Consider the following 24,562-nt stretch of genomic DNA (forward strand, 5'->3'; position numbering starts at 1 on the left):
GCTGCAATGAAATTCGGGGCAGCACCGCCGACGCGCGGCTAGAATACCTAACAACCAATTCTGCTACAACTCTGCTGCAGCATACTCTGATGCAACATGGCCAGGGCACGACTCATCAGCCTAGGGGGGTTAGATGGAAACTTCTCCATGCAGCTGATCATAAGGCAAGACTGGAGAGTCGAATTTGGTTCGTCGTTGGATCCATTTAGTCCTGTGGCCCGCGAGGTCATGACTATGCACTCAACATCAATGCTATCCCGTGTGACGTTGTTTAGGCACATCTTTAGCGATGAGTTCCCGATGGCGGATTGTGGCTGCTATGTTTTTAGTCCCTGCTTTCTCAATCATCGGCGCCGCCGTTCTGATTCGTTGGTGCGGACTTATATATCAGAGGGGGAACAGAGTGCCTGTGTTGACCAGCTGAAGAGTCCATCTTCATTGGTCGTGGCTCATATACATGAATGCTGACTAAAACATGCATGTTGGGGACTTGAGGGTGGGGTGTTCGTTAAACCCGTTCGGTGTCATATACGGCTTAACCGTAACACAGGGATTCACAAGGCGCAAAAATCCTCTTATATGAGTTGTGAGTGGCCTGGCTCATGCTGCGTCTGCATGATTTCCCCAACCATTGACACCATACTCCACTTTCTTGCATGCGCTCTAACGCTGGCGCTCAAATTTGCGAACGCAAACCAACAGCGTTACACTCTCATGTGGATGCTAACGTGAATCCGGATGGATTTCTGAGACCTGCAGTCACTATCAATGGGTCCTTCGGCCCTTTGCTCGCCGCGAGACGTTATGACGACTTTAAAATAGGCTGAGGGATCCTAGGATGCCTAAAGGAACTTCCATTGTGGGTAGTCGCAGTGTTTGTGAATCGCTAGTGCCGCCATCCCACAATCCTTTCCTCCGAAGCACTGGCATGGAATCTTCCAACATCGTACGTACCGCCGCAATGGATGAAGCTTTTTCCCGCGATGCGACGCGACCGGTGGTCATACTCGAGTGCCGCATTCCTCACTTAGTGCCCAATCGTTTCAGGGCACAACTTCACGGATGAGTTTCCCACTGGGAACCAAACTGGTGGGCAGATGCTTGTGTAAGCAATGCCGACTGAAATCCACGATGACCCGAAAAGGCACCACTACCATTACTCGACCCAATACTGTGATGGTGCGCGTCGGCCATTCCTTCTGTCCGTGTCTCATTAATCCTCCCTCCGACGTTAGGCTCTAATTTCTAATCTTCGGTCCTGGAAAATTTTAGAAAATCCAGTGCGCGGGATGTCATTTCTACGGGAGAATCAAAAACGGATCTTACCACGATTAGGTGCGTCATTTTTATTTGTCCGCAGTGCCGAGAATGTGGAGCAACTAGTGGTGCATTTCTTTCCTTCCCTCTTCTGAACCAGATTCAGGACGGATAATCCTGGTCCCTGGATCTTCCATTGTCATATCAACTGGCATCTTGGATTGTAAGTCAAATTTATTCTGCTAAATCCTGGAGAGAGAAAATTGACCAATTTGCTTGTCTTTTATGCTATATAGGGGCATGACCGTCGTCTTTGCGGAGGATCTAGCAGGACAAGTGAAAGGATCTCAGTCTCAAAGCACAACGATCCTAGGAGGCAACAGCGCTATTGTAGTAACCACCGCTAGCAGAAGCTAAAGCAGTACCAGCCACAATACCAGCAGAGTGCCCACCAGCCCAAATCCAACAAGGTTTGCTTTGGCCGCACGAATCACACTCAACACTCCTTTTGAGCCGCCGTCCCAAAACGAAATTACCATCCACGATGATTGACACAAAAAGAACATGACGTGAGAAGTCAGTCAATTGCAAATGAATTCATGTCATCCTTAAATAGGGAAATAGGAGAAACAAAAAGCGAAATGACTCAATATAGAAGATTGTTACGTACGAAGGCTTACATGGGAAAATTGACACGACTACGAAATTCGTATGCCCACACACCCCACGGAACCGGTCGCAGGTCTACTTCTGACATGGTCAAGTCGGTGAACGACGCAAACAAATGAACCAACACGAAAACACTCACTAAGTCTGATATGCAGGTATGATTTCGCTAATGTTGCGGTGGGTTTATCTGTCTCGCACGATGTCTTTAAGTAAGAATTAGGCGGGTCTGAGGGTCCGTTTCCGTTTCCCCATGGAATATTCGGTTTGTCTGCTGTGTCCTAGATGTCACTCCGCGATAATGGAGTTTGGCCAGCGCGCTCCGCGGACATACACTTGATACAGAGAATGGAGAACAATCAATTCGGCAAGGCATGGCTCATTGCTGTAACTCGTTCAGTCAAACAGCTGAGGCAGGACTACAGAGTCGAGCCCCGTTGATCGTTAGATTAATGTCCTGCGCCCGGTGACGTGACCTCGTGACCACGTAGCAGTGCTTCCGTCAATCATAATGTGTTGTTATGATCCTCGCGGTTGGTGTTGTTCGATGATCTTCGGCAACAAGTCCGTGAAGGCGGAACTGCGGTTACGTTTTTGGTCCCTGCCCTCTCAATAGTCAGTGCTCCATCGCCCGTGGGTAATCAGCCATCCGTGGAACATCAACGTTCCACTTTTCAGTGTTCACAGGCCGATGGTAAAATGAGCATTTCGGTGGTCCCAAGAGGGCTGAGAATTCAAGTTGGACCCTCTGACTCTCCAAGATACTAAGTAAATCATAGACGTAAGTAAAAGTGTCGGTTATTCGGGCCCGTCAGGATCTGGCGTACCGCACCGAAGATCCATCAGGACGTCTTAAATACGGAAGTGATAGGGTTGGTTCGCGGAGATCCGTTGTCGGAATCTGAAACGAATCATATCTCTCGTTGTGAGGCTGACACACATGGCACTAGGGTCCTCCGGGCTGCAGCTGTTCTTCGGGGGACTTTCTTTGTCCTATCATTTACATGTATGTAATCTCGGATCTCGGTTGTTGCATCCACATTATGTACTGAGTTGGATACCGCGTCTAAGTTGATTCGGGCGTGCCTGCTTGGCACAATTCAAATAGTATTCATGGCTGTTCCTTTATTGTTCGTATTTGAAGGCGTGACGGCAACTCTTATGTATAACAATCTCCACCAAGATCTCGTTGCTCCTTACGACAACCATCGACATCTTCCTTACCACTCATGATCAAATAATTGAATGGTCAATCAGCCCTTCTAGCCATTTACGGCGTTCTGGCGCAAGTGCCCGAATATGCTGAATTATGACACATGGTCAGCGCTCGGTTCCCTCGCGGAGCATTTCATGTTGACAGGTTGGTCCACGGGCAACTAGCAGAAGCAATTGAAGAGCAGAGCCGAGATAGTAACACGTTACGTTTGCCCTAGGGATTTATACAGGGCATCAATTTCTCTTATAGGGGAGACTTGCCTCATGGGCAGCACTCACCCCCCCCAACATTGGTTGATACTATCATTATGCTCAACTTTCTTGCATGCATTCTAGCGCTGACGCTGGGATCTGCGAACGCTAAACAACGACATTATACTCTCAACATCTTGGACGCCAACGTGAATCCGGATGGGTATACAAGGCCTGCAGTCACTGTTGATGGGACCTTCGGCCGTCTGCTCACCGCGGAACGCCACGACGACTTTCAAGTCGAGGTCAACAATCAGTTGAGCGATCCTAGGATGCTCAAAGGAACTTCTATTGTGGGTAGTGACAGTGTTGTGAATCGCATGTGCTGTCATCTTATGTTCCTCCGAAGCACTGGCATGGCATCTTCCAACACCGTACTGCCGCAATGGATGGTGAAGCTTCCTCCCTTCTATGATTAATTCGGTCTGACACTGACCTATGATCACGTGTATTCAGGCCCCGCGTTTGTCACTCAGTGCCCAATCGCTTCGGGGTACAGTTTCAAGTACAAGTTTCCCACTGGAGGGCAAACTGGGACGTACTGGTAAGCACCTGCTTATGTAGCCAATGTTGCTGGTACTAATAGGATGACCCGAAAGGTACCACTCACACTACGCGACTCAATACTGCGATGGTGCGCATCGATCATTCCTCCTATCCGTTTCTCTCATTAATCCTACTCTCACTGTTAGGCTTGCGAGGTCCCATTGTTGTCTGTGGGTGCCATCGTAAACCTTCTCAGACATTGACAGTGACAGGCTGCCTTTTTTTCTGTCAGATGATCCTCAGGACCCTTATCAGCGAATGTACGACGTAGACGACGCGAGTACTGTTATAACATTCGCAGATTGGTATCATACGTAAGTTTTTTATTTCCTCCTGTCTGGGTCATTTGTGAGCTTACGTTCTTGTCAGGTTTGCTCCAGTACTCTCGGGAGGACCACCTCCAAGACCTGACTCGCACCTGGTGCGTAGTGATTGGGTGATCGGGCCTCCTTTTGGGATGCTGATGACCAAGACGTGTATTTCTGTATAGATCAATGGTCTCGGTCGCATTTCGGGTAACACGACACAACCTCTATCGGTCATTTCAGTACAGAAGGGAAAAAGATACCGCATGCGACTCGTCAATATCGCATGCAGTCCCAACTATCTTATAACCTTCGAAGGACATACGATGACTGTAATCGAAGCGGATGGCATCACGACCAAGGTGAGTGGGTTCCTATCGTGCGGGGGACGACTCTTTTCCCCTCGTTTCTCGATGTTGACAAGAAATTCTTTTTTTTTTTCAGCCTCAGGTTGTGAATTCATTGCAAATTTTCGTGGGTCAGCGTTATTCTGTCATTGTAGGCACTCTCTCCCTACTCATCACACAGTGCTAATCCCTCTTGGATCAGGTCGCCGCAGATCAACCCATCGGCAATTACTGGATTCGAGCTAGCCCTTCGAATGGTCCGCAAGGCTTCGTCGGTGGAATCAATTCCGTACGTGTTTTACTCCACAACCTCTCCATGTTTGGACCCTGAAATTTAAATTTGTTCTATGCCCTGTTTAGGCCATTCTTCGTTACCAAGGTGCCCCTGTGCTGGAACCTAATGGTACTGCACAAACTTTAGGAACAACACTTCTCGAACAAAATTTGATACCTTACTCAGACCCCACACCCGTACGTGCAACTACTAATCTCCCATCCATTCTACGACATACTTACACCAACTACTGGTTGCTCGCTGTTAGCCTGGTGGTCATAATCCTCCTGACGTACCCCCCTTCGTTTTCAACATAGTATTCAGTAACGGTTCGTTCCTCATAAATGGTGCCTCCTACGAATCCCCTTCTGTTCCAATTCTTCTACAAATTCTAAATGGAGCGGATCCCAAGGATCTACTCCCCAAGGGATCTGTATATGTCCTACCGAGGAATAGCGTGATCGAGATTTCTGTTCCTGGTGGATCGCCTGGGGCTCCGCACCCCTTCCATCTGCACGGAGTAAGGGCCCTCCCTTTTACTATGGAATGCGGGCCATGTCGGCTGATGACTCGTTGTGTCTATATAGCATAAGTTTAGCGTTGTCCGCAGCGCAGGGCAGACCTTGTATAATTACGGTGCGTTTGGGATCTATTTCAGGCTTTACGATCCTCAATCTTTGGAATATATACAGACAATCCAGTCCAGCGAGATGTCGTTTCGACAGGCAAATCAACATCGGATTTCACCACGATTAGGTGCGCTATATTATTTTTTTTCACGATGCCAAGATTGTGGAGCAGCTGAACTGGGAATGTTATCTTTTTTTCTGATCTAGATTCAGAACGGATAATCCTGGTCCTTGGATCTTCCATTGTCATATTGACTGGCATCTTGGAAAGTGAGTCAGGTTCTATTGCGAGGCGTAATATTTTTTTTTTAAAATTGCTATGTAGGGGTCTGGCCGTCGTCTTCGCAGAGGATCCTGCGGGACAAGTGAAAGGACCTCAATCTCAGAAACACAACAAGGCTTGGGATCAATTATGTCCTATTTGGGATTCGATTCCCGATTCCGATCATTGAGGAGCGACACTGTGGTAATAATTGTCTGAAGCACTTGCATGTCTGGTGCAGTCCGAGATAAACTATCTATTTTCGGTTGCGACTCACTGGCATCTTTCTCGCACCTTCGGACCTTATGCGTAGATCTTGGGGACTTTTTCAATTATTTATCTGCTACCAATAATGCGTCAGCTTCATATTTTGCACCAGAGACTAAAATATAATAATAGTTACATAACGCCAATTTCGTAGCTCTGCACTTGACCAGCTGGTTTGAAGCATGCTAGCAGCAAGTTTATTACGGAATTGTGACACGCTGGCAATAGCTGTATTATACTATAATATATCACGGGATTGGACACACCTAGAAATGGGACAAATGCCCATAACTGCCTCATATCTCCTCCTTCACCGACCATTCTTTGCCATTATGTGCAGAGGAATCACATGTATGTAACTGTCCAAAAAAATCCCGGAGTTTTATATGAGTGTTGTGGTGTTTGACATATAACTATCGGGCCATTGTCTCCGAAACCGTCATTCTGCTATGCTCCTGCCCCTGTAGCTCACGAGTCTACCTTACACCCTTCCGTAAAATGATTGGAGTCGATTCTAAAAGCTCTCAAGAAATCTTCTTCGCATTTTTGGAAAGTTCTATTGCTTGTCAGCGCTGTCAGGACCAGAATTACCAACAGTGAGTGACCCTGAAAATGCGATGTTATAAACCTTGCCAGATCCCCCCAAAATTTCCGTCCATTTCTTTCTCTGACACTATGGGACCTTCCTCTGACATTGAAGAGCGAATATCATGTGCCCTAGCTGATTTGCAGAGTAAGAAGATTCAGAGTCTATGGAAATCCGAACCCTGTCGCGGATGAAGAGGGAGTCGAGTATATGTATGGAAATACACCCGCGATTTCCCGGGACCTCCTCCACCAGTTGTGCATTGGAAAGGCAACAGCCAGATATCAAATGAGGAGCTAGAGGCAGCGGAGGTGCTGGTGCGGGGCTTCTGATAGCACTGTCCAACGATGTGGTGACGGAAATTCCCGGCACGTTTTTGAGCTCGCAACACAAAACTTTTCTTCAGCCACCACAACTCAAAGAATATCTCCAGTATTTTTCCAGTAGATACAGGTGATACAGAGCTCTCGCTCAAAAAAATAACGACTCGATTCTGAGGTCTGTAGCCGGAAATATAATAAAAATTTGCTTATGTGTCCCACTTCTGGGTTAGCAACAGTAGTGGAGTTGGCGGAATTTATTGTTGTCTCGTGGATTTCTGGCTTGAAGTCTGCAGGTTCACAGTACTTCACATATTGACGCTGCTTTCATTGGGGAGCTAATTGATCGAATAATAGCCACAAATGATGGTAAACTGAAGGTGCATAACAGTGAAAACACTAGATAAAATCTACGATGAAGAGGCCGGTGAACAGGGAAGCGGAGGGGGAAATGGAAAATGTACAAATGCACTGCAGAGGGGTTCGAGTCCGCCGCGTATTAGGCGCTCGGAAACTCACCTCGCGGCGCTTTGCATGACGCGAATTTCATCCCGACAAGGACGAGTCTGAAGCTGTGCACGTAAGTTACGGCGCTATCACGCTGGAAGCTACTTCCCAGATGACTAACAGAAGCCCGCAGAATGAATGAGGGACACTTCCTCTGCGGAAGTGATTAGGGGCTCTGATTCACTGTCTAATACACTGATTGAAGGGATGCCTGCCGTGGCCACACCAGCGCTTGGGCAGCGCGCCTTGGGCCCAAACGGTCGGTCAGGTGGCCAATTGGTTTAATGGAAGGGGCCCCTTCCGCTGAGGCTCGTTCCGCCACTTCGACAATGTTACTCTTGTTATGAGTTGCCTGACATAGCGTCGGCACTTCAGTGGCCGAGTATCACGTCACAAACACCGGACAGGCTGTACAGCAAGGACCCCCTCTGGAGTGCTCCACAACCTTCAAAGCACAGCACTACGATACTTATTATTAGAAGGTACGCAGTTCTATATTACAACAAGCTTACCATTCGGCTATTGTGTGGTAAAAGGATGGGATTGCGACTCGGATGATGGCGCGGTGCGGGTACGAGCGTGGTGTCGAGCGTCTACACAGCGTGTCATGCAAGCTGCGTGCGTCGGATGGCACTACGACTCACCCTTCAACAATGTCCGGCGAGTTTTGCTGCGGTTGTGAACATGTCAAGGCTGGCGGGTGCTTTGAGGGAAATGTTTCGCGGAAATCACTCACCTACTACTCGTGACCCAATCAATATAAAATGGTATCAAGGGTGCCCCCACCCTACCTACCTTCTTAGATAGCAATCAACCGTCTGAGTGCATGCACTGGTGCACTGGTGCACGAAGGAAAATATGATTCGGAAAATAAGATTTTGGAGGGGCCCGAAGGGCCCCAGAAGCTCTGGGGTGCCCGTGACTGAGTTTTCAATTACAATACATTTTCACCAGCACTTCGGCGCGGTTCTATTGCCGGCATCGTCTTCCGATGCGTTGTCATTGCCGTCACCATCGTCAACATCGTCGAAGTCAATCTTCACCAGTTTTGCCCATTGTTTCTTCGTTCCTTTTTCTGCTTATGTCTTTACAGCATTATTGTCTCCTCTGCTCACGCCATGTATCAATCTCAATACTATTCATTATTTTTGTCATCGTCATCGTCGTCTAAGTCTAATTCTCTTCCCGCTCCACTCCAGTTTGTTGGCAGTCGTTGGGTTCACATCAGTCCTACTGCCATCTTTTTTGTTGCATGCTCAATATAATAGACTTGATGCGGGCCTTACACTCAACGCTCGCTGCTTGGTATAATAGAACTGAGGTTTGTACGTACTTGCCACATTAGAAATCATGTGCAGCAAAGGAGTAAGTTGCCTTTTTGGTGTGACTCCAACCATTGAACAACAGTAGAATATGTGAGGCACTGATCAATGGTATGAGGGACACGTGGCAAGGAAAAACTTTACATCTCCCCGCACCACTAGCTCAGCAAGCCCTCGTTCTCAGCGCTAGCTGGTGCACGCTGTCTCCTCTTCCGTGGTTTCGACGTCTGGGTCGCTTTACGTTTGGAACCTCGACTGGTTTTGCTCAATCAGCGGTTTCAGCCCCATATCAAGGGCTTACCTGGTGGTCTTCACTTGATCGTTCGTCACCGCTGAGAATTGGGTGGCGTTGGGTTGAGGAGGTGTTGGGGTCGTAGCCGAAGCCACAGATCTAGAATATTGTAAGGATCAATCTTTCTTCTTTTGTTCATGTACTTACGCCACTGCGGCATTCTCAGACATCCCCACCTCTCCCTCTCCATTTCTACACTCCCTCGCGCTAGAACATGACCTGTACATACAAGACTCAGCTCGTTTCAGACATTGAGAAGGCTCACATCGACGATTCAGCTTGAGGCATTCTTTCTTGTGTCGCAGTCACATCGGCGTTGTTCGCTTTGTTCGAGGTAAGTGACGCAAGCTCTTCGCACTTCTTCTCCACTTGATCTGATGTTAACGTGACCCACTTGATGTCTCCCTTGTTCCATCCATCGAGCACTTGACGCAGATGGTCAACATTTGCATTTTTAGGTTCGACCAGTGTGCCACCCGGATAACTGGACATGTCAATCGCAACACGGTGTTTGGTCATTAGCCTCAAATAATTCTCAGGCCGCCACTCCATTGATAATCTAGGTTTTTCTGTTATCTTGCCTTTATATTCGGTAAGCGCCTGTGAGAAAACTTGAATGGCACCACTCACGGAGGCCGAGCCTGGTTGCCTCTGCCACTTCACGGCGTAAGGTAACAGCCTTTGTCTTGAAGGTTTGGGCCATGGCTTATGCCTGCGTTAGTGAGTAATTCAAGATCAGATTCGGCCACATACGTTCTAACATGCCGATTGCATGTGCTTCCATAACGCGAAGATGCCATTCCATATCAATGTTTTTCAGTGCACCCCAGTAGCTCTTTGCTTTATCTGTTGCCCAGAATACCGGTGTGAATAAGTCATCACGATGCCCTCGAGTCATCATGATGAGGATCTCGACGCCACATGACTGGTGAGCCATTTTCCCCTATTTCTTTTTAAGTAGTTGGCCATCAATTGCTTGAGTGCTGGTCACTTACGATGTTTATCAGCTCATCCCGCGCGTGAGTTGCGATCGAGTTCATGGATAGCTCAGGTGAGATGATTGTTTCCTTCAACGCACGATTCTGCCTTTTCACCATAACACCATCCAGGATGACTTGAGCATTGTATTCCTCTGTCGAGGTCACCGGGTTCTGAACATCCTGGTACGTGATTCTCTTTTCATTGATATCTTCGAGGATCTGAACATATTCCTTCTTGTAAGGCAGCTGTGCCAATCTACCGTCTGGAGTTTTCATAGTAAGCATACTCTCCCTTTGTTTGTAAGCCAATTTTTTTTACCTTTCAGGCGTTGTGCCTGGGCCTCAGCATGAGCCCAAGCATTGGGAATCATTGGCTTGCGCATCTTCTTTGGCTTCGACAACTTGTAGATCACCTGGGTTCGAATTTGACGTTGGGAATAGTGATGACCACGACGGGAAAACTCGAGTGCAATGGCCGAGACTTGCGCTTCAAAATTTGTTTTCAGTGCAGCGACTCGCTCATTGAACGCCTCCTTGACTAGGTCCTTTTCTCTCTGCCCAGTTGCTAGCACCATTGGCACATAGTAAGTCGCACTGCTCAGATTCGAAACTTTGAATCTCACATTACCTTGCCGTGAAGGGGCTGACATCTTAGAGTGCAACTGTCAAATGCAAACAGGAAACTGAACAAACAATAACAAACCAACCCCCATTCAATTCAAAAGCAAATCCCCTGTTTGTACATCCGCGCTTATGAATTTAATAATAATTCTGAATGACTTTATTTTGTGTATTTTCAGGAATGGCAGAGCTACATATTAAATGTATAGAGTTACCTTCGGTTCGCTGCTGCCACCTTTGCGAGCAAGTATGCCTCGCTTGGGGAACGATCAAACCGTTTTATCAATGTGTTGCGATACTCAACTTCATTGAATTTTACGGATTGGGCCAAAAGAACGATAACGCTTATGTCCATTTCAGTAAGCTCTCGATCCTTGTCGTGATGTCCGTAGAGTTCGCCAGCATGCGATGTGGAAATGGGTGGCGCATGCCTTGGGTCCTTTGATGGAGTCGTCGCCGTCAAGTTGGTCATGCCCAACTGTGAACTGCTCTGCTCTAGGCTCTGTACGTTTTCTTGGGTCAATGCTGACACCACAGGAGCAGTGGCCGTGGCAGCCGGGGCATAGGAGGGACTGTGCCCGACTTCGAATGAATAGGAGTGAACATGGTGCGTTGTTACGACTTAGTAGAAGTACTTACATCTTTTCGGCACTTCTACGTTTGATGCAAGTGAAACTTCTGCAAGGTGCGCACCGATTGCCTCGGGGTCCGCACTCTCGTTGGCTAACCTCTCCCATATGTTGGATGAAACAGACGATGACCGCAGTGTTGCTGTGGGACTCGGAGGCATTGGTGTGGCGGTAATCATGGAGGGATCAGGCATCTTGAATGAGAGATTCGACCTGGAGGTGGGTCCACGATCGCCCATCGCCTTGCCTTTGCTAATAGGGGAGTATGGTGTTGTAGGACAGGCTGTCCTTGGGCGAGTTGGAGCCAAGACCACACTGGGAGTACTGGGAGCTACGTGTTGTATAGCAGCAGTACCATCCCCACCCTGAGTGGCGTGGGGAACCATCATCTGAATTACAGGTGCGCTAACAGATTGTGGAATCTTTAAGAAAGCGCCCAGGAGCTCCAACCGCAATTGCGACCATCCCTCCTCGGCTTCGATGGTTTTTGGCAGAATGATGTTGATTGGCGCCTTTCGGCCCTCATAATCGATTAACGCGAAACTGTGGTGTCCTAAGCGATCCAGGACAGAAGTCTTTTTTGTAGGTAAGATTTGAAGTCTTGCACACAATCAAGAACTACGCACCAGCGCTCGGATACTCCACATCTGAGTGCGCACTTCCAGCAATGGGGCTAAGAGGCTTTCCATCACCATACGTGCCATCTCCTTTGTGAAAATCTCCCGTGGAATAATTTGTTCGATCTTTTGTGGGACGTGTTCCCCAAACCTTGGTAGGGTATCTGGATCACTGTGAGCATGTTCAGGCCATATTTGTGAATGAATGACTACTCACCGTTCATTTTCCATGCCACATAGAACTCAAGAATGTAGGCCTCGCTTATTTTTTGATTAAAAATTCCTATTTCTTTGTCATCCAAGCGGTATACTGCACGGCTTGCTCGGACATAGTTCTGAAACATGTCCTTCGCAGTACCCCTTGATTTGGCATAGTTTAGTTCTGTTCACAGGTCAATCATCTCCAAAACTCAGGGCTATACACGTACTGACCATCCTGCCTGTCTTTGTCACTCAACCGAAACATGTTGTGCAAGGCTGCGTGGCGCTAGTGTGATGTTGAATTGGATTTGTCTCAACTGAATTGCCACTGAACATCTCGTGAGTTCAATCCTCCTCGACTATCTAGTATCTCTATTCTAACCAACCCACACACACTGCAAGCCAACAATTCCAGATTATCTGGCCACTGCCAACTTATTGCCTCCTAAGCGAGCTCCGACAACCACCTAATTTCAATATTCGTGATAACCCTGTGGTAAGCATTAAAAATTTTATTCTTGACGCTCCATGGCATTCCTTCCAGTCTACTCTACAGGAGCAGCATGGGAAGAAGGCGCAAGCATAACACAATCCTGACCAACTGGGCCACGGACTCACTGTCCCTTACTCGGAGCGGGGCAGTTGCACGCAAGAAGGCCCGACTAACTGTGGGTGATGCCCACGAGCAATTGATGAAAGGTAAGATTGAAGTCTCTGAACTTTACTTGATCTCATCATACCTTGGGCAGCTACTCCACGGGTGGTTATTGATGGCCTTTCGGAGATTCAAGATGGTGGGGTTGCGCCGGGTGACTTCTTAGATGATTGGTATGATGAGCCGGGGAGAGATGAGTTGAATCTGGTGGACGATGTAGGGCTTGATTTCGAGCAGTTACGTAAATTAATTTCAAGACTAGCTCCAAAGCCGTGAGTCTCCTTCTAAGGTTGGTATGATGACTACTGCAAATAATACCTGTCTAGGCGAAGGAAGGGCCACGAATGGAGTACACGGATGTCTAGGCTCCATGCCCAGTGGATGGAGCAACTCGACACTCTTACTAGCCTCTACCTACAAATCAAGACTTCTAATTCGTCCTGTGTACCCGTCCACTACCCAGAACCTCAACCAGGTAGCAACTGGATTGAGATACAATGCATTGATATCTTTGGTGAGTTATAACCCAACCCGCACCAATCATAGCTCCTCACTTAGGCCACAGATGGCCGTTCAATCGAATACATACCATGGGACGAAACAGAAAATCGCACCCATGCACTCCTACGAACCGGATATCTTCCACCGACCCCAACAGACCCTCAAGTTGCCTTTTCTCTACGGACACTTGAACTGCTTCACTCGCTTTTTCGGGCAGCACCAAACTTCAGTATCCAAAACTACTCCCGACTGCTTGCTGACATGCACAGGGTAGGCCCATCTCGTTGTTCTTGACAGTTTCTTGTTACCACAAAACACTAGACCGTGTTCCAACCCCACTTGAGAACTCAAATTTCACTCGCGTTTGATGTTTATTACTGCATCCTATCTCGACTACGTGCTATGGTACAGCAGAAACTGGGACATGACACGCCAGACCACCGCCTCAAGACCTCTTGCCCAGCATGCCATCATAAAGTGAGCGCGATCATAGGTAAGCTGTCACAAATCTCATGGTGATGTTGGGTTCCAGGTCGAGGATGAGCCAGAGCTCCCAATCCAGTTTATCGTGACTGGCGATGGGAACACCTCCCTTTCGCGACTTCGTCACCACTTTGAGGGGGATTCTCGTATCTTTTTCAGCGACTATTACATCTCTCGGGGAGATGTTGATCAGTTTGCCAGTGCTCGAAAGCGTTCACAACCAAGTGCTTCAAGCCAGGTAAGTGCTTTTAGTACAGCCGTTGTATTCTACAATCACGGGTGGCCCCTATTCCACAGACGACAGAGGACCCACCCATATCGGAGGCCTGCCTAGCCTGGAGGAATGCCCGACCAATGCCGTCAAAGTCAAAGTCCGGAGCTTTGCAGGTTATGGACGAAACAGGTATTTTTTCGGTTGTTTGTAGGCATGGGATCATGCAATTTCTCCTTGACATGGTGCAAAGTGGAGAGCTGTGAGCAAAAGCTTAAAATGTTTTCGGTATAACTAATGTTGTCATATAGGGCAAAGTATCCCTTGGCTTCCGCTGAGAAGCTTATACGCACATTCGGTAAGAATATATTATTCGCCTATGACATTGCGTGTACATTCTCTGCGACCTTGTCGAAGTCGTCCATTGGGGCCTTGGCTAGAGATGCCAATTTCAGGTGTTGTACCGGTTCCTTTCATGGTGCTGCTCATGACAGGTCATGCCAGCTAGACTTCCTTATTACCTTACAGAATGGGGCAGGCATAGAAGATGGTGAAGGGAATGAACGAGTATATTCAGAGAGTAATGCCCTTGCCCCAATCATATGACATGCTTCCCCATACCACCGTCACCAGCGCATACATATCCACTTCTCCAAATGGGACGAAATTAAATATGAAAAATTAGGTGCATCTCCGTTATGTGTGTATATCACCCTAAATGCCTAACCTAACTTTGATAGGTGATTTCCTCTTGAACAACTTCAAATCTGCTACGAAGATTATTAGCGATGACACGACGGTTCTTGACCAGACACAAGTGTTGTTCCCAGACTTTGATGCAGATCACGACTGCCCACAGTGGCTATCTGAAGAACGAGACTATATCTCCTCACTTCAATTGGAGCCCACCGATGAGAAAGTCAAGATTGAATATTTGGAAGCTATTGAGCATCTGGAACGCGCTGAGTATGTAAGCATTGATCTGTATTCACCGCTGAGCTCAATTATTCTACTAGAGCAACCACGCGTTACTGGACGTTGCAAATTGGAATGCCAGCAGCGTTATCAGCGCAATTTGGGCAGCATGTAGCACAAGCAATCGATACCCTTGAAACTGCTCGTTCAGCGGTAATGGCAATAGAGGCCCGATCATTGTTCATCCTCCCTTGGACGTCCGATTCCCCCCAGCGTCTCGAAGCGATAGTTCTGCGTCAACAGCGAGACTATCATCACATTCTTGATGAGCTTGAGCAGCGAGCTATTTCACGTCAGCTTGAGCTTGAGAAGATTGGCTTGCCAAAAACAGGTGAGATTTATATCACTCGGCATTAATTCCATTAATACCACTATTCATGCCCATAGACTATAAAACTCGACAGCATATTTCCACATTGGTCGCCAAGCGGGGGAAATCACTGCAATCAACACTCCAGAAATATAACACCTTGGCAGCCTCGTTGAATCCCCCCAAACCATCACTTACGTGGCAGGACGTTACGGACCTCCACTTCCTCTCCGATATCATCCTGTTACGTGGCCGTGAGGACATCCGGGACAAGCGATGGTTTCAGCGTCATTTTCGTGATGCTACACGTGCATGGTACAAACTTCAACGCGCTCGTGAGGAGGTCAAGATTGTTGGGATTGAAGCTCATCGGATATGGGCTTCGGTGATCGAGGAGGAAGCTCACCTGCGTCAAGTCATTGAGACCACTCAGCACACCCACCCCGAGCTCGCCAAATACATTTCACTCATGGCTGAGTGCCGACTCAACGCAAATAGACAATTGCGTAGAAAACTGAAGCTTCTGGAGAAGCAGGGTGGTGTCAGCACACCTCTTCCAGCGATTCGCAGAGTGGGAAGTCCAGGTCCCATAGAGGATATGAACCAGGCTAATGTGTCAACCTCTGAATGTACGTCAAGTGTCCTCTTCACCATTCCCCGCATTTCTCAGCATAACTAAATAGTTACAGCGAACAATAATTCCTCCACAACTCAGACGGTGTCCGATCCTATCGCTGAACTGCAAGGTGATGCCCCTAGTAGCAGTCAGGGCCCTGTAATAGAGGATTTTCAAGGGATGGTGGCGCAGGACTGGGACGAAGAGATTGAAGATGTCGATGTCGATGTCGATGACGATGACGATGACGATGATGACCAGGATTACCATCATCTCCTTGGGAGGATTGTGAATGCATTAGAGAGTATGGATTTGGAATCGATGTAATAATTGCAACTTAAATGAACAACAACAACGATGACGATGACAAAAATAATGAATAGTATTGAGATTGATACATGGCGTGAGCAGAGGAGACAATAATGCTGTAAAGACATAAGCAGAAAAAGGAACGAAGAAACAATGGGCAAAACTGGTGAAGATTGACTTCGACGATGTTGACGATGGTGACGGCAATGACAACGCATCGGAAGACGATGCCGGCAATAGAACCGCGCCGAAGTGCTGGTGAAAATGTATTGTAATTGAAAACTCAGTCACGGGCACCCCAGAGCTTCTGGGGCCCTTCGGGCCCCTCCGAAATCTTATTTTCCGAATCATATTTTCCTTCGTGCACCAGTGCACCAGTGCATGCACTCAGACGGTTGATTGCTATCTAAGAAGGTAGGTAGGGTGGGGGCACCCTTGATACCATTTTATATTGATTGGGTCACGAGTAGTAGGTGAAATCACTCCACTCGGGGCGGCGCTAACATACTGTATTGCAATATAATATAATTATATTGATAATAAAAATTTCACTAGCGTTCCCCGTTGAGTTTAAGTCGGGGGAACACAAGTTGAACACCTCTACGATATAGCTTTAATGACTACAAAACATATACACTGGTCAGCACACGTTTGCTCAAGCCCGTCGGATTTATGGATTGACGCGTGATACATAATGAGAAGAGACTGAGGAGAACGGATTCATCTGAGGAAGGATAGAATGAATGAAATTGTTGAAGGTAGCTGTTTATATGCTCCCTCCTGAATATTGACATGGAGTATGCCCTCAGCGCTATAGAGTAAGTACCCCCACGGTTGCCAACTTCCTCAAAGGGGATCCTTTGCCTGTGAGCTGAGAGAATATTATGAACCGTGCGATCGCTGAGACGGGTAGCCTGTGCGATCTCCTGGGCAGAGGGGCTTTCAGACATCAGGACGATGAGACGCCTGGTCTCTGCCGCAGTTGTGCTAGGCTGGTTACCTGCCTACAGTTGTGCTTGGTCATGAGACGGTGATGGTGTGCGGAAGTTCAGAGTGAGGAACACGGAGTGGGCGGCGCTAACATGCTGTATTGCGATATAATCTAACTGTATTGATAATAAAAATTCCCGCTACTCCGTAGCGGGTCCTACGATTTTTTCTCCCAAACTCAATTGTCCAGATTTCCCGCGGAACATATCCATGCCCCCTTTCACTTTTTACCGTACAGATTCCCTCAAAAGCGCTGTCATTCACGTGCATGCTGAGGCGCTGTACAACTTGGTGACTCGAACCCCCGAATTTCCAATTTCCGGGATGCAGTGTCTTTCGCCACTCTTGTTAGCCGCGCTAAGGAGTTATAAAACCAAGGACCTGCCAGTGGCTTCGATCTTCCACTACACCATCAGAAACAGCGCGTGATGGAAGCTTCCAGCTCAGTACCAAATGTCCCGAGACGTCATAGCCACTCATGCTTTGCCTGTCGATTGCGAAAGCAACCTTGTGAGGACAAGGCAACTGATGATCCCGATTTTGAACAACCTTGCCAACGATGCCTCATACATGGTATTGTTTGTGAGGGGGTAGGAAAGCCTCTTCCCACAGTAAGCGCTGCTCCTCCCCAAATCTCTGCAGACGAGTTGGACACTTACATTTGACACACCCATACTTATGTCTGTAGAATGAGAGGATTCGGAAAGGTGCTCATGAAGAAATCAAGTCGCATATCAGGACCAAGCGGACTGGGACCGATTTCACAATGTTCAAGTTAACGGATATTTTCCAGCAACTTGGCGCATCTGAGCTGCCCGAAACTCCACCCGCCAACCCCAACGCCCAACCAGTGCGCCGCCGCTCCGCAGTGGCTTCCATTCCAAATCAGGGTGGCAATTCCCAAGCTTCTGATGCCACTCCGCGGAGGAAGATGCCCTATAGACAAAGTAGCACGAATCCGGTTCCGAACGGCCGCGAAAGACGTCTAGTTACGACTCGCCCTATCCTTCAAACCAACCATCTAGGAAAAAGACACGTTACTCCTGCAGCTGAGGCAGTTGAGGGGCCCAAGGGGCTGACTGTGGTGAAACGCCATAATCTCACTCAACATATTTCCTCAATGCGCCAGATCGCCAAAGGAGGGTACTCAGTTGTGTACAAAGGTATATGGACGCGTAACTCGCCAGAGATTTCCCAGGTCAGTATCTGTTCCTCCCAGCTTGCAGCGGATTCTGAACGCTTCCAGGAAGTTGCTGTGAAGGTGCTCCTCCCATCCTGCACAGAGGATTTAAACGCGGAACGGAAACGCTGGAAGGTGCGCAAGCTTGTGAAAAGGCAATACAGCCAAAGTAATGTGGTATCCAGCGCCTGAAAAGAGAGATGCGAGTGTGGTCACGCCTGAGCCACGCCAACATCATTCCACTGCTCGGCTATGTAAATGGTGAGGATGGCCACGGTCTTGTCTCTCCGTGGTATCCGGAAGGAAATGCAATCAACTTCATCAAGAATCATCCTAGCGCCAATAAAGACATGATCGTGCGCATCCCCTTTCTGTTTATTATTTTTAGGGTCAGGAGAATTGATGTGTGTCTCAAGTGTGCCGACGTAGCCTCAGGATTGACATATCTTCATTCACAATGCCCACCCATTGTACACGGTGATATCAAAGGAGTAGGTGATTTGTTTGCTTTGGAATGATTCTGATTCTAACAATGAAGATTTTTAGGTAAATATCCTGATCGCTTCCGACGGGCGTGCTTCTATCTGTGATTTCGGCCTGTCGAGGGTCCTGGATGATGACCCCACTGGCTTCACGTCCACGGTGGTCGGAATGACTCTTCGCTTTTCAGCCCCCGAACTATTGGAAAATAACGAAAAGACGGTCGATGCTGATGTTTACGCTTATGGGTGCACTTGCATCGAGGTGAGGCATTTGAAAACTCTTGGTTTTTAATGTTTGCGAATTCTTTTGCCTCTAGATTTTACTGGCAACAAGGCCGTACGAGGGCATCCGTGGCGAAATGTCTGTCATGACCGCGATTGCAGGTGGTACGCCACCTATCTCTCCTCGGCGGCTTGAAAAGTGTAAATCACTTCTCCCATTTCACATTTTAAACAAATGTTGGAGCAAGGAGCCTTCGAATCGACCACGGGCTAAAGAATTGGCTGAAGCATTTCGGGGCGCATTAGTGATTCCCGCAGAGCCGAACCATACTGCTGAATGCAGCGATGCCAGTCTCAGTTCTGACGACTCGTTACCATCGTGAAGCCCCTCATCTTGACCATACATCATGCCGTCACCTACGATTTCCCCATGCAATTCGGCTACACCCCAGCTCCACTATCAAGACTTGATTTTGCCATTTTTGCGCCCGATTCTGAGAGAAATTCAACTTGTCATCCCACTGAAAAAGAATAATTCTCGACCCTGATTTCAGATCATCTCTCGATCTCTATCATGGGCATTTGTGATCCAGCTCGCCCCCAATAAACGCTGACCACCATGCTCGCATCGGCCACACGATTAAGGACCAACTCTTCGTTTCTCCTAAACTCGATCAAACCACCCTTGTAGTATTTCCTACATTCAACAAGGTTCGTAGGTTCTTACATGTTTAAAACCAATACTGAAAAGCTCTGATGACCCAGCTCACAACAATAGGCCAGAGGCGATCGCATGGGCCAGATAAGAAAGAGGAGATGATGAAGGAGGGATCAGGTAGTAGGCAAGGAGAATAAACTGTCGGGTGGTGGGCATGTCACTACCACCATTCACGTTACCCCGACAACACATCCCGAAGATACCAACATGAACAGAAGTGCCACACCAGCAACCGTTTTATGTATTGACGGTCTCCGCTGTGTGGGATAGCCGCATTGCCACAACATCCACCCCCTCATCAGTGCAGCTCTTTCGTCCAGCTGTAACCACTTAACTGGTCATTATACTTGACGAGCAACTCGAGCAGATACGATTCAAATCTGCAGGCGAGGGCTATGTTTAAGACGAGTAGGGCAGATATTACTTTCGGATGTAGGAGCAAGTAAATAATACATTATTTATTTCTATCGACGTTCCCAATTCGGGGGAGAAAGGAATCCCAATGTCTGGTTGTTGGGCCGTTTTCAGGCTCTTGGCTCCTGACTATTGGCTTCTCACGTCGTAATCTGTAATGCGGGACATCGAAAGGCAGGCGTATTTTTTTGAGCTGAACATTCATAGAGCTGCCATGGCCTCAACCCGACATGCTCTCTATCAAAACATACCTATCTTTCAACCGGCTGCCCCTCTCGCCACACCCCTCAAGGAGTAAGGTGAATTCCCCTAACTTGAAAACTGTTCTGCGTCTCCTCAACGCTCCAGCATCAGGAAACCCCCGAGGCCAATTGAAGTGGTTGAGAGCAATTCAATCACTCAATCTGCCCAATCCACCCAATCGACTACTCTCAATCATCTCAATCACCACAACCACACATGGATACGTCCATGTGTGTGAGTCCGTCGTTTGCATCCAGGTGCTGTACAGTTTCAAATGAATGGGTTTGCAACTTAGAAGTTTTTTCTTTGCTCCAACTCACGCACTCTCTCTCTTCACATACAACACCAAATTAACAACTCACAATACCCAAACAAACTGAGCTGTGGGAACTGCATGAATAAACATGATGATGCGTGTCTCTTTTTTTTTTTTTTTTTCCAGTTGCATTCACAATGCAATGTTTTTTACTCCACCCCAGATGTTCCTTACTTGAAAAAGAAAGAATGAGGGTCCAAACCTACCCTGTGTTGTATGTTGAGTCATAAGTATGGTGGTTCACTGTGTTTGTTGCTAAACTGACCACCTAACCACCCTCTTGTACTTGTTTACATGAGCCACCACCATTCCGCGATTGCCTGACCCTTCTCCAATACCCTCCAATACATCCCCCTCCCTTCCCATGATTTTTATATGTTTTTTTCCATGTCATTTCCAACCTCCAACCAAACTTCTCACACATGACACTATCCCCAACTTCTTACCACATGTACTCGACAACCACTCATCCATTTCCGACGATCTTAGGCTCGTTCGATAGAAGATAACTAGCTCTACCTTTATGCCGGGTTTGGTGCCAAACGGTTCAGCGGTTGAGGCACACGTCTGCTTTCTTTGATTACATTTTATTTTCACCCACTTTCCTTTTCTTTTTATTTTGTGTTTCATTTTGCATTACATTGTGTTTGGGTACTACTGTAATAACTTGTATCTGGGTTCTTTTCCCAAGTATGTATGTAACATAATGTTCAAATATAATAACTTTATTGATAAACTTCAATGTGGGAGAGAATGTGATAGCGTGCCGATACAACCAACCGTACAATCACTGAATCAGCTCAATCACCCCCATAATTGGTGTGATTACAATCAGGGGACCCAGTTGAAGTGATTGGAAATCATGTGAGGTTGAAATGATCTCAACCACTTCAATCGGCCTTGGGGGTTTCCTGATGAGTCTCATAGTACTGGCATGAAACTCTGAAGATGTCAGGGGATGTGCATGCTTGCGCAGGATGCTCCGATAACCTAGTTGTGATTAAAGCTGGGGGAAAGGGATGTCCCCATCTTACGGTCAGCTATATACATGTAGAGTCCGGCAATAAGGAAACCAAATGGATTGCCAATAGAATCACGTGATCATAGAATGTTCCAGAACAATGCCAGAGATGATCCAGGTCACCGGGGCTTAGGTAAGTGGAGTAGACGGGAATTACTGGCATACTTCCCACACACATACGCGCAGCTGGCATAGGGTCCAGGGTCATTGCTGATCCCTGACAGAAGACCACTTCGAATAAGTGCAGGTCGCGCTCCTAGTATCATTGGATGCACTGGGATGAAACCAGTTGAGCAAGTTGGCATATACCAAGGCTTCCGGACTGTTTTTCTGGCAAAGGGGTGTTTTGGAGGTGTACAGTTCCGCCTAGGCAGGATTCTAGCTTTTTATGACTTTGTAACAATATATAGACTGAGTACAGGTGTGGTTTAGACGGTTTGGGGCCAGAATGAATAACAGGGCAGACAAGCAAAAGAACAGGAATTGGGTGCATGGTATGGCCATTCTGTCAGGGCCCGGCCTCTGTCCAGGGGTGGCCCTACCTCAGAGCTGGACACTTGCGGTGTCCCAGGCAGCCAGGTGCTGGATCCTACCCCAAGCTCCTCAAACTCACTAAGCAGGGATTGAGTTGAGAAGAAGGGTAAGTTTCCCTATTCCCCGCTTGGCTGCTATAAAAAGGAAATGTACTGTACAGTTCATAACATGACTAAGGGTGGAAGCCGAGCATGTTCCCACAATGCAGAAAAGGTGTCACATGGGTTAAGGTGAGTTGCTTGCCTTGACCCACATGATTTTTCCCATGGGTTTGCATGTGGGTGAGAGGTGTGTAAAGATGGGAGGATGAGGGAAGTGGGGGGAGGTCAGGGAAGGTGGTTCTGGGGTTGTATGGTCAGGTGTGGTTGCCCTGACACAACTCCACACGGTGTTAAATGCCATGTGACCTCTAAACCTTCCCACACAATCTCAATGTGCGCGCTCAACTCCATCCTGCTCTGTACAGTCTCTCCCATCCTCATGATAAAAACCTCCTAAATCGCAGCTTTCCAGTGATACCAATTTTGGCCCAGTGGAAGCTGAGATATGATGAAGTTGGAACTGCAGAAGTCACATGCGGTGCGAAGGCGTGAGAAGATTCTGGTAACTCGCCCAGAACAAGCACCTGCGCCCTCAACAACTCATCATCTGGCTCCAGTGCCAAACTATACCCAAAACTCGTGCTACCATGCATGCCACTGGAGAACCACCAGGTGAATGGGAGGATTGGGCACAGTAGTACACCCCATTTCCACTCCCATAACTAACCTGCATGTCCATGGTTACTAACTTCGCTCACATCGGCATAGAACTTTGCAGATCCAACATGTGATCAATTTCACACTCGAAAACCAATGGATTCATCACTAAGGCCAGGAGGCCTTAGCTCTCTAGCTCATACTCGGCGCTGTTGTGCACTGGGGTCGGCTTGTCTCTGGCTGCAGCATCGTGCGACTTGTGTGCAGGCTCAGAATCGTCATCAGAAGCGGGGAAACTGAAGCTAGGGCCAGGAGTAGGGCTCCTAGCGGATTGGATGATCTGTGGATATCCACAACCGCATCCGGAAATTCACAGATCTGGTTTTGGATTTTCAGAGGAAAATATCCGCGGTTTTTAATCCGCGGATTTGCGGATTATCCGCAGTTTTATCACATGATTTATTGCTTGCAGATATGCAGGAGATCAGAGGCAAATAGGGGTGAAATTCCCCATATTTACTGTAACTCTTACCCTATTGTGGCTTTTGAGAGGATAGTATCTGTGGTTTCTAGTCCGCAGATAGGTGGATTATCTGTGGATTAAATATATCCCACTTTTCTAGATACCCCTCCTATGTTTCCATATTTTCTCCCAATTTTTTTAAGTCCTATCTAACCACCCAGGCCCGTTATTTCCAAATTTGGCATTTGACACCCATCTTTTGTGCCATTTTCCCCATATCTCTGTCAGTTCTCCACCAATATGGACATATTTGGTATTGTTAGAAAGCTCTCATTAGGACCGTTCTAGCAAATTATAATTTTGGAATGTATTATCTATAATCCACGGTTGATCCGCATATCTGCGGATTTCTAACCGCCGGATACGGTTTTTGTTTCAAACCTCTAAAAATCTGCGGATTCTGATCCGGATCCGGACCGATCCGATCCACTAGGAGCCCTAGCTGGGAGGCCTTAGCTCTTTGAACTTGAACTCCACTCTCATATCGAATACAATGGCTTGGGTTGGGGTTGCCACGATAGGCACATGTCAGGGCACACCTGCCTGACCCGGCCCCACCTAACCCGGTGCCCCACCATCCACTCCTCCCGACCTCCCCCCTCTTCCCCTTTTCTCCCTTCCCTTTCTTCTTCTCCTTCTTTTCTATTCTCTCTCCTCTTTATTCCTTTCTTATCACATGGACAACTTCCTTTGTATCAATGTACCATTGACCCAGCTGCAGTGTAACGCACCCGAACCCGGACACACCGGATGACCCCCCGCATACCGGACGCCCCTAGGACCTCTTACGGAGGTACCCGGATGGAGGTGGCTGTGTGCTCGGATGATGTGGCGCTTCCCACATGGCCTTCAACCACATGGCCTTCAACCACATGTATATAAACACAGCCTAAGTGGGAACTGAGAAGCAACCTTCTTCTCACATTTCCCACTTTAGGCAAGTAGCTTACACTTCCCTTGATAATAACAATAACACATTTCCCACTTTAGTCTCAGTGGCCAGGGACCCTTGTCTGCTTCAGGCCCGTTGTTACACGTGCCCGCGTCATACCTACCGGACCCTCAG

At 47.7% G+C, this 24,562-nt stretch overlaps 5 protein-coding genes across 5 annotated transcripts; 3 read left to right on the top strand and 2 right to left on the bottom strand.

Annotated features, from left to right (window-relative positions):
• Nucleotides 1–3,182: 3,182 nt before the first annotated feature.
• Nucleotides 3,183–6,274, top strand: EI90DRAFT_3002712 (laccase). Its single transcript, XM_039056350.1, has 17 exons — nucleotides 3,183–3,242; nucleotides 3,304–3,683; nucleotides 3,740–3,782; nucleotides 3,847–3,934; nucleotides 3,990–4,024; nucleotides 4,083–4,106; nucleotides 4,169–4,250; nucleotides 4,306–4,357; nucleotides 4,427–4,603; nucleotides 4,686–4,739; nucleotides 4,791–4,877; nucleotides 4,949–5,059; nucleotides 5,131–5,382; nucleotides 5,450–5,498; nucleotides 5,555–5,618; nucleotides 5,699–5,761; nucleotides 5,817–6,274. Exons 2-17 carry the CDS (start codon nucleotides 3,447–3,449, stop codon nucleotides 5,941–5,943), a joined length of 1,545 nt encoding a protein of 514 aa, XP_038909428.1. The 5' UTR covers nucleotides 3,183–3,242; nucleotides 3,304–3,446; the 3' UTR covers nucleotides 5,944–6,274.
• A 2,778-nt stretch (nucleotides 6,275–9,052) lies between these two features.
• On the bottom strand, nucleotides 9,053–10,677 carry EI90DRAFT_3133908 (uncharacterized protein; the record flags this gene model as incomplete). The annotated part of the gene is made up of 7 exons (XM_039064607.1): nucleotides 9,053–9,146; nucleotides 9,195–9,254; nucleotides 9,313–9,628; nucleotides 9,678–9,752; nucleotides 9,801–9,990; nucleotides 10,043–10,290; nucleotides 10,347–10,677. The coding sequence occupies 7 exons, from the start codon at nucleotides 10,675–10,677 to the stop codon at nucleotides 9,053–9,055; spliced, it is 1,314 nt and encodes a 437-aa protein (XP_038909429.1).
• Nucleotides 10,678–10,859: 182 nt separating this feature from the next.
• Nucleotides 10,860–12,329, bottom strand: EI90DRAFT_3133909 (uncharacterized protein; the record flags this gene model as incomplete). The annotated part of the gene is made up of 5 exons (XM_039064608.1): nucleotides 10,860–11,230; nucleotides 11,288–11,852; nucleotides 11,904–12,058; nucleotides 12,112–12,276; nucleotides 12,323–12,329. The coding sequence occupies 5 exons, from the start codon at nucleotides 12,327–12,329 to the stop codon at nucleotides 10,860–10,862; spliced, it is 1,263 nt and encodes a 420-aa protein (XP_038909430.1).
• A 329-nt stretch (nucleotides 12,330–12,658) lies between these two features.
• On the top strand, nucleotides 12,659–16,497 carry EI90DRAFT_3293514 (uncharacterized protein; the record flags this gene model as incomplete). The annotated part of the gene is given in 15 exon segments (XM_039067385.1): nucleotides 12,659–12,794; nucleotides 12,845–13,022; nucleotides 13,077–13,264; nucleotides 13,469–13,521; nucleotides 13,573–13,728; nucleotides 13,784–13,972; nucleotides 13,992–14,137; nucleotides 14,160–14,207; nucleotides 14,257–14,512; nucleotides 14,579–14,645; nucleotides 14,686–14,911; nucleotides 14,962–15,251; nucleotides 15,308–15,859; nucleotides 15,914–15,976; nucleotides 16,290–16,497. The coding sequence occupies 15 exon segments, from the start codon at nucleotides 12,659–12,661 to the stop codon at nucleotides 16,415–16,417; spliced, it is 2,676 nt and encodes an 891-aa protein (XP_038909431.1). The 3' UTR covers nucleotides 16,418–16,497.
• Nucleotides 16,498–18,504: 2,007 nt separating this feature from the next.
• Nucleotides 18,505–19,412, top strand: EI90DRAFT_2943465 (kinase-like domain-containing protein; the record flags this gene model as incomplete). Its single annotated transcript, XM_039055294.1, has 4 exons — nucleotides 18,505–18,681; nucleotides 18,742–18,816; nucleotides 18,872–19,069; nucleotides 19,125–19,412. Coding segments are annotated over 4 exons (738 nt in total), but the record flags the coding sequence as incomplete, so codon positions are not given.
• Between the last annotated feature and the right edge of the window lie 5,150 nt (nucleotides 19,413–24,562).

Source organism: Cantharellus anzutake (assembly GCF_015039405.1).
Source record: "Cantharellus anzutake strain C23 chromosome Unknown EI90scaffold_110, whole genome shotgun sequence".
Taxonomy (NCBI): Eukaryota; Fungi; Basidiomycota; class Agaricomycetes; order Cantharellales; family Hydnaceae; genus Cantharellus; species Cantharellus anzutake.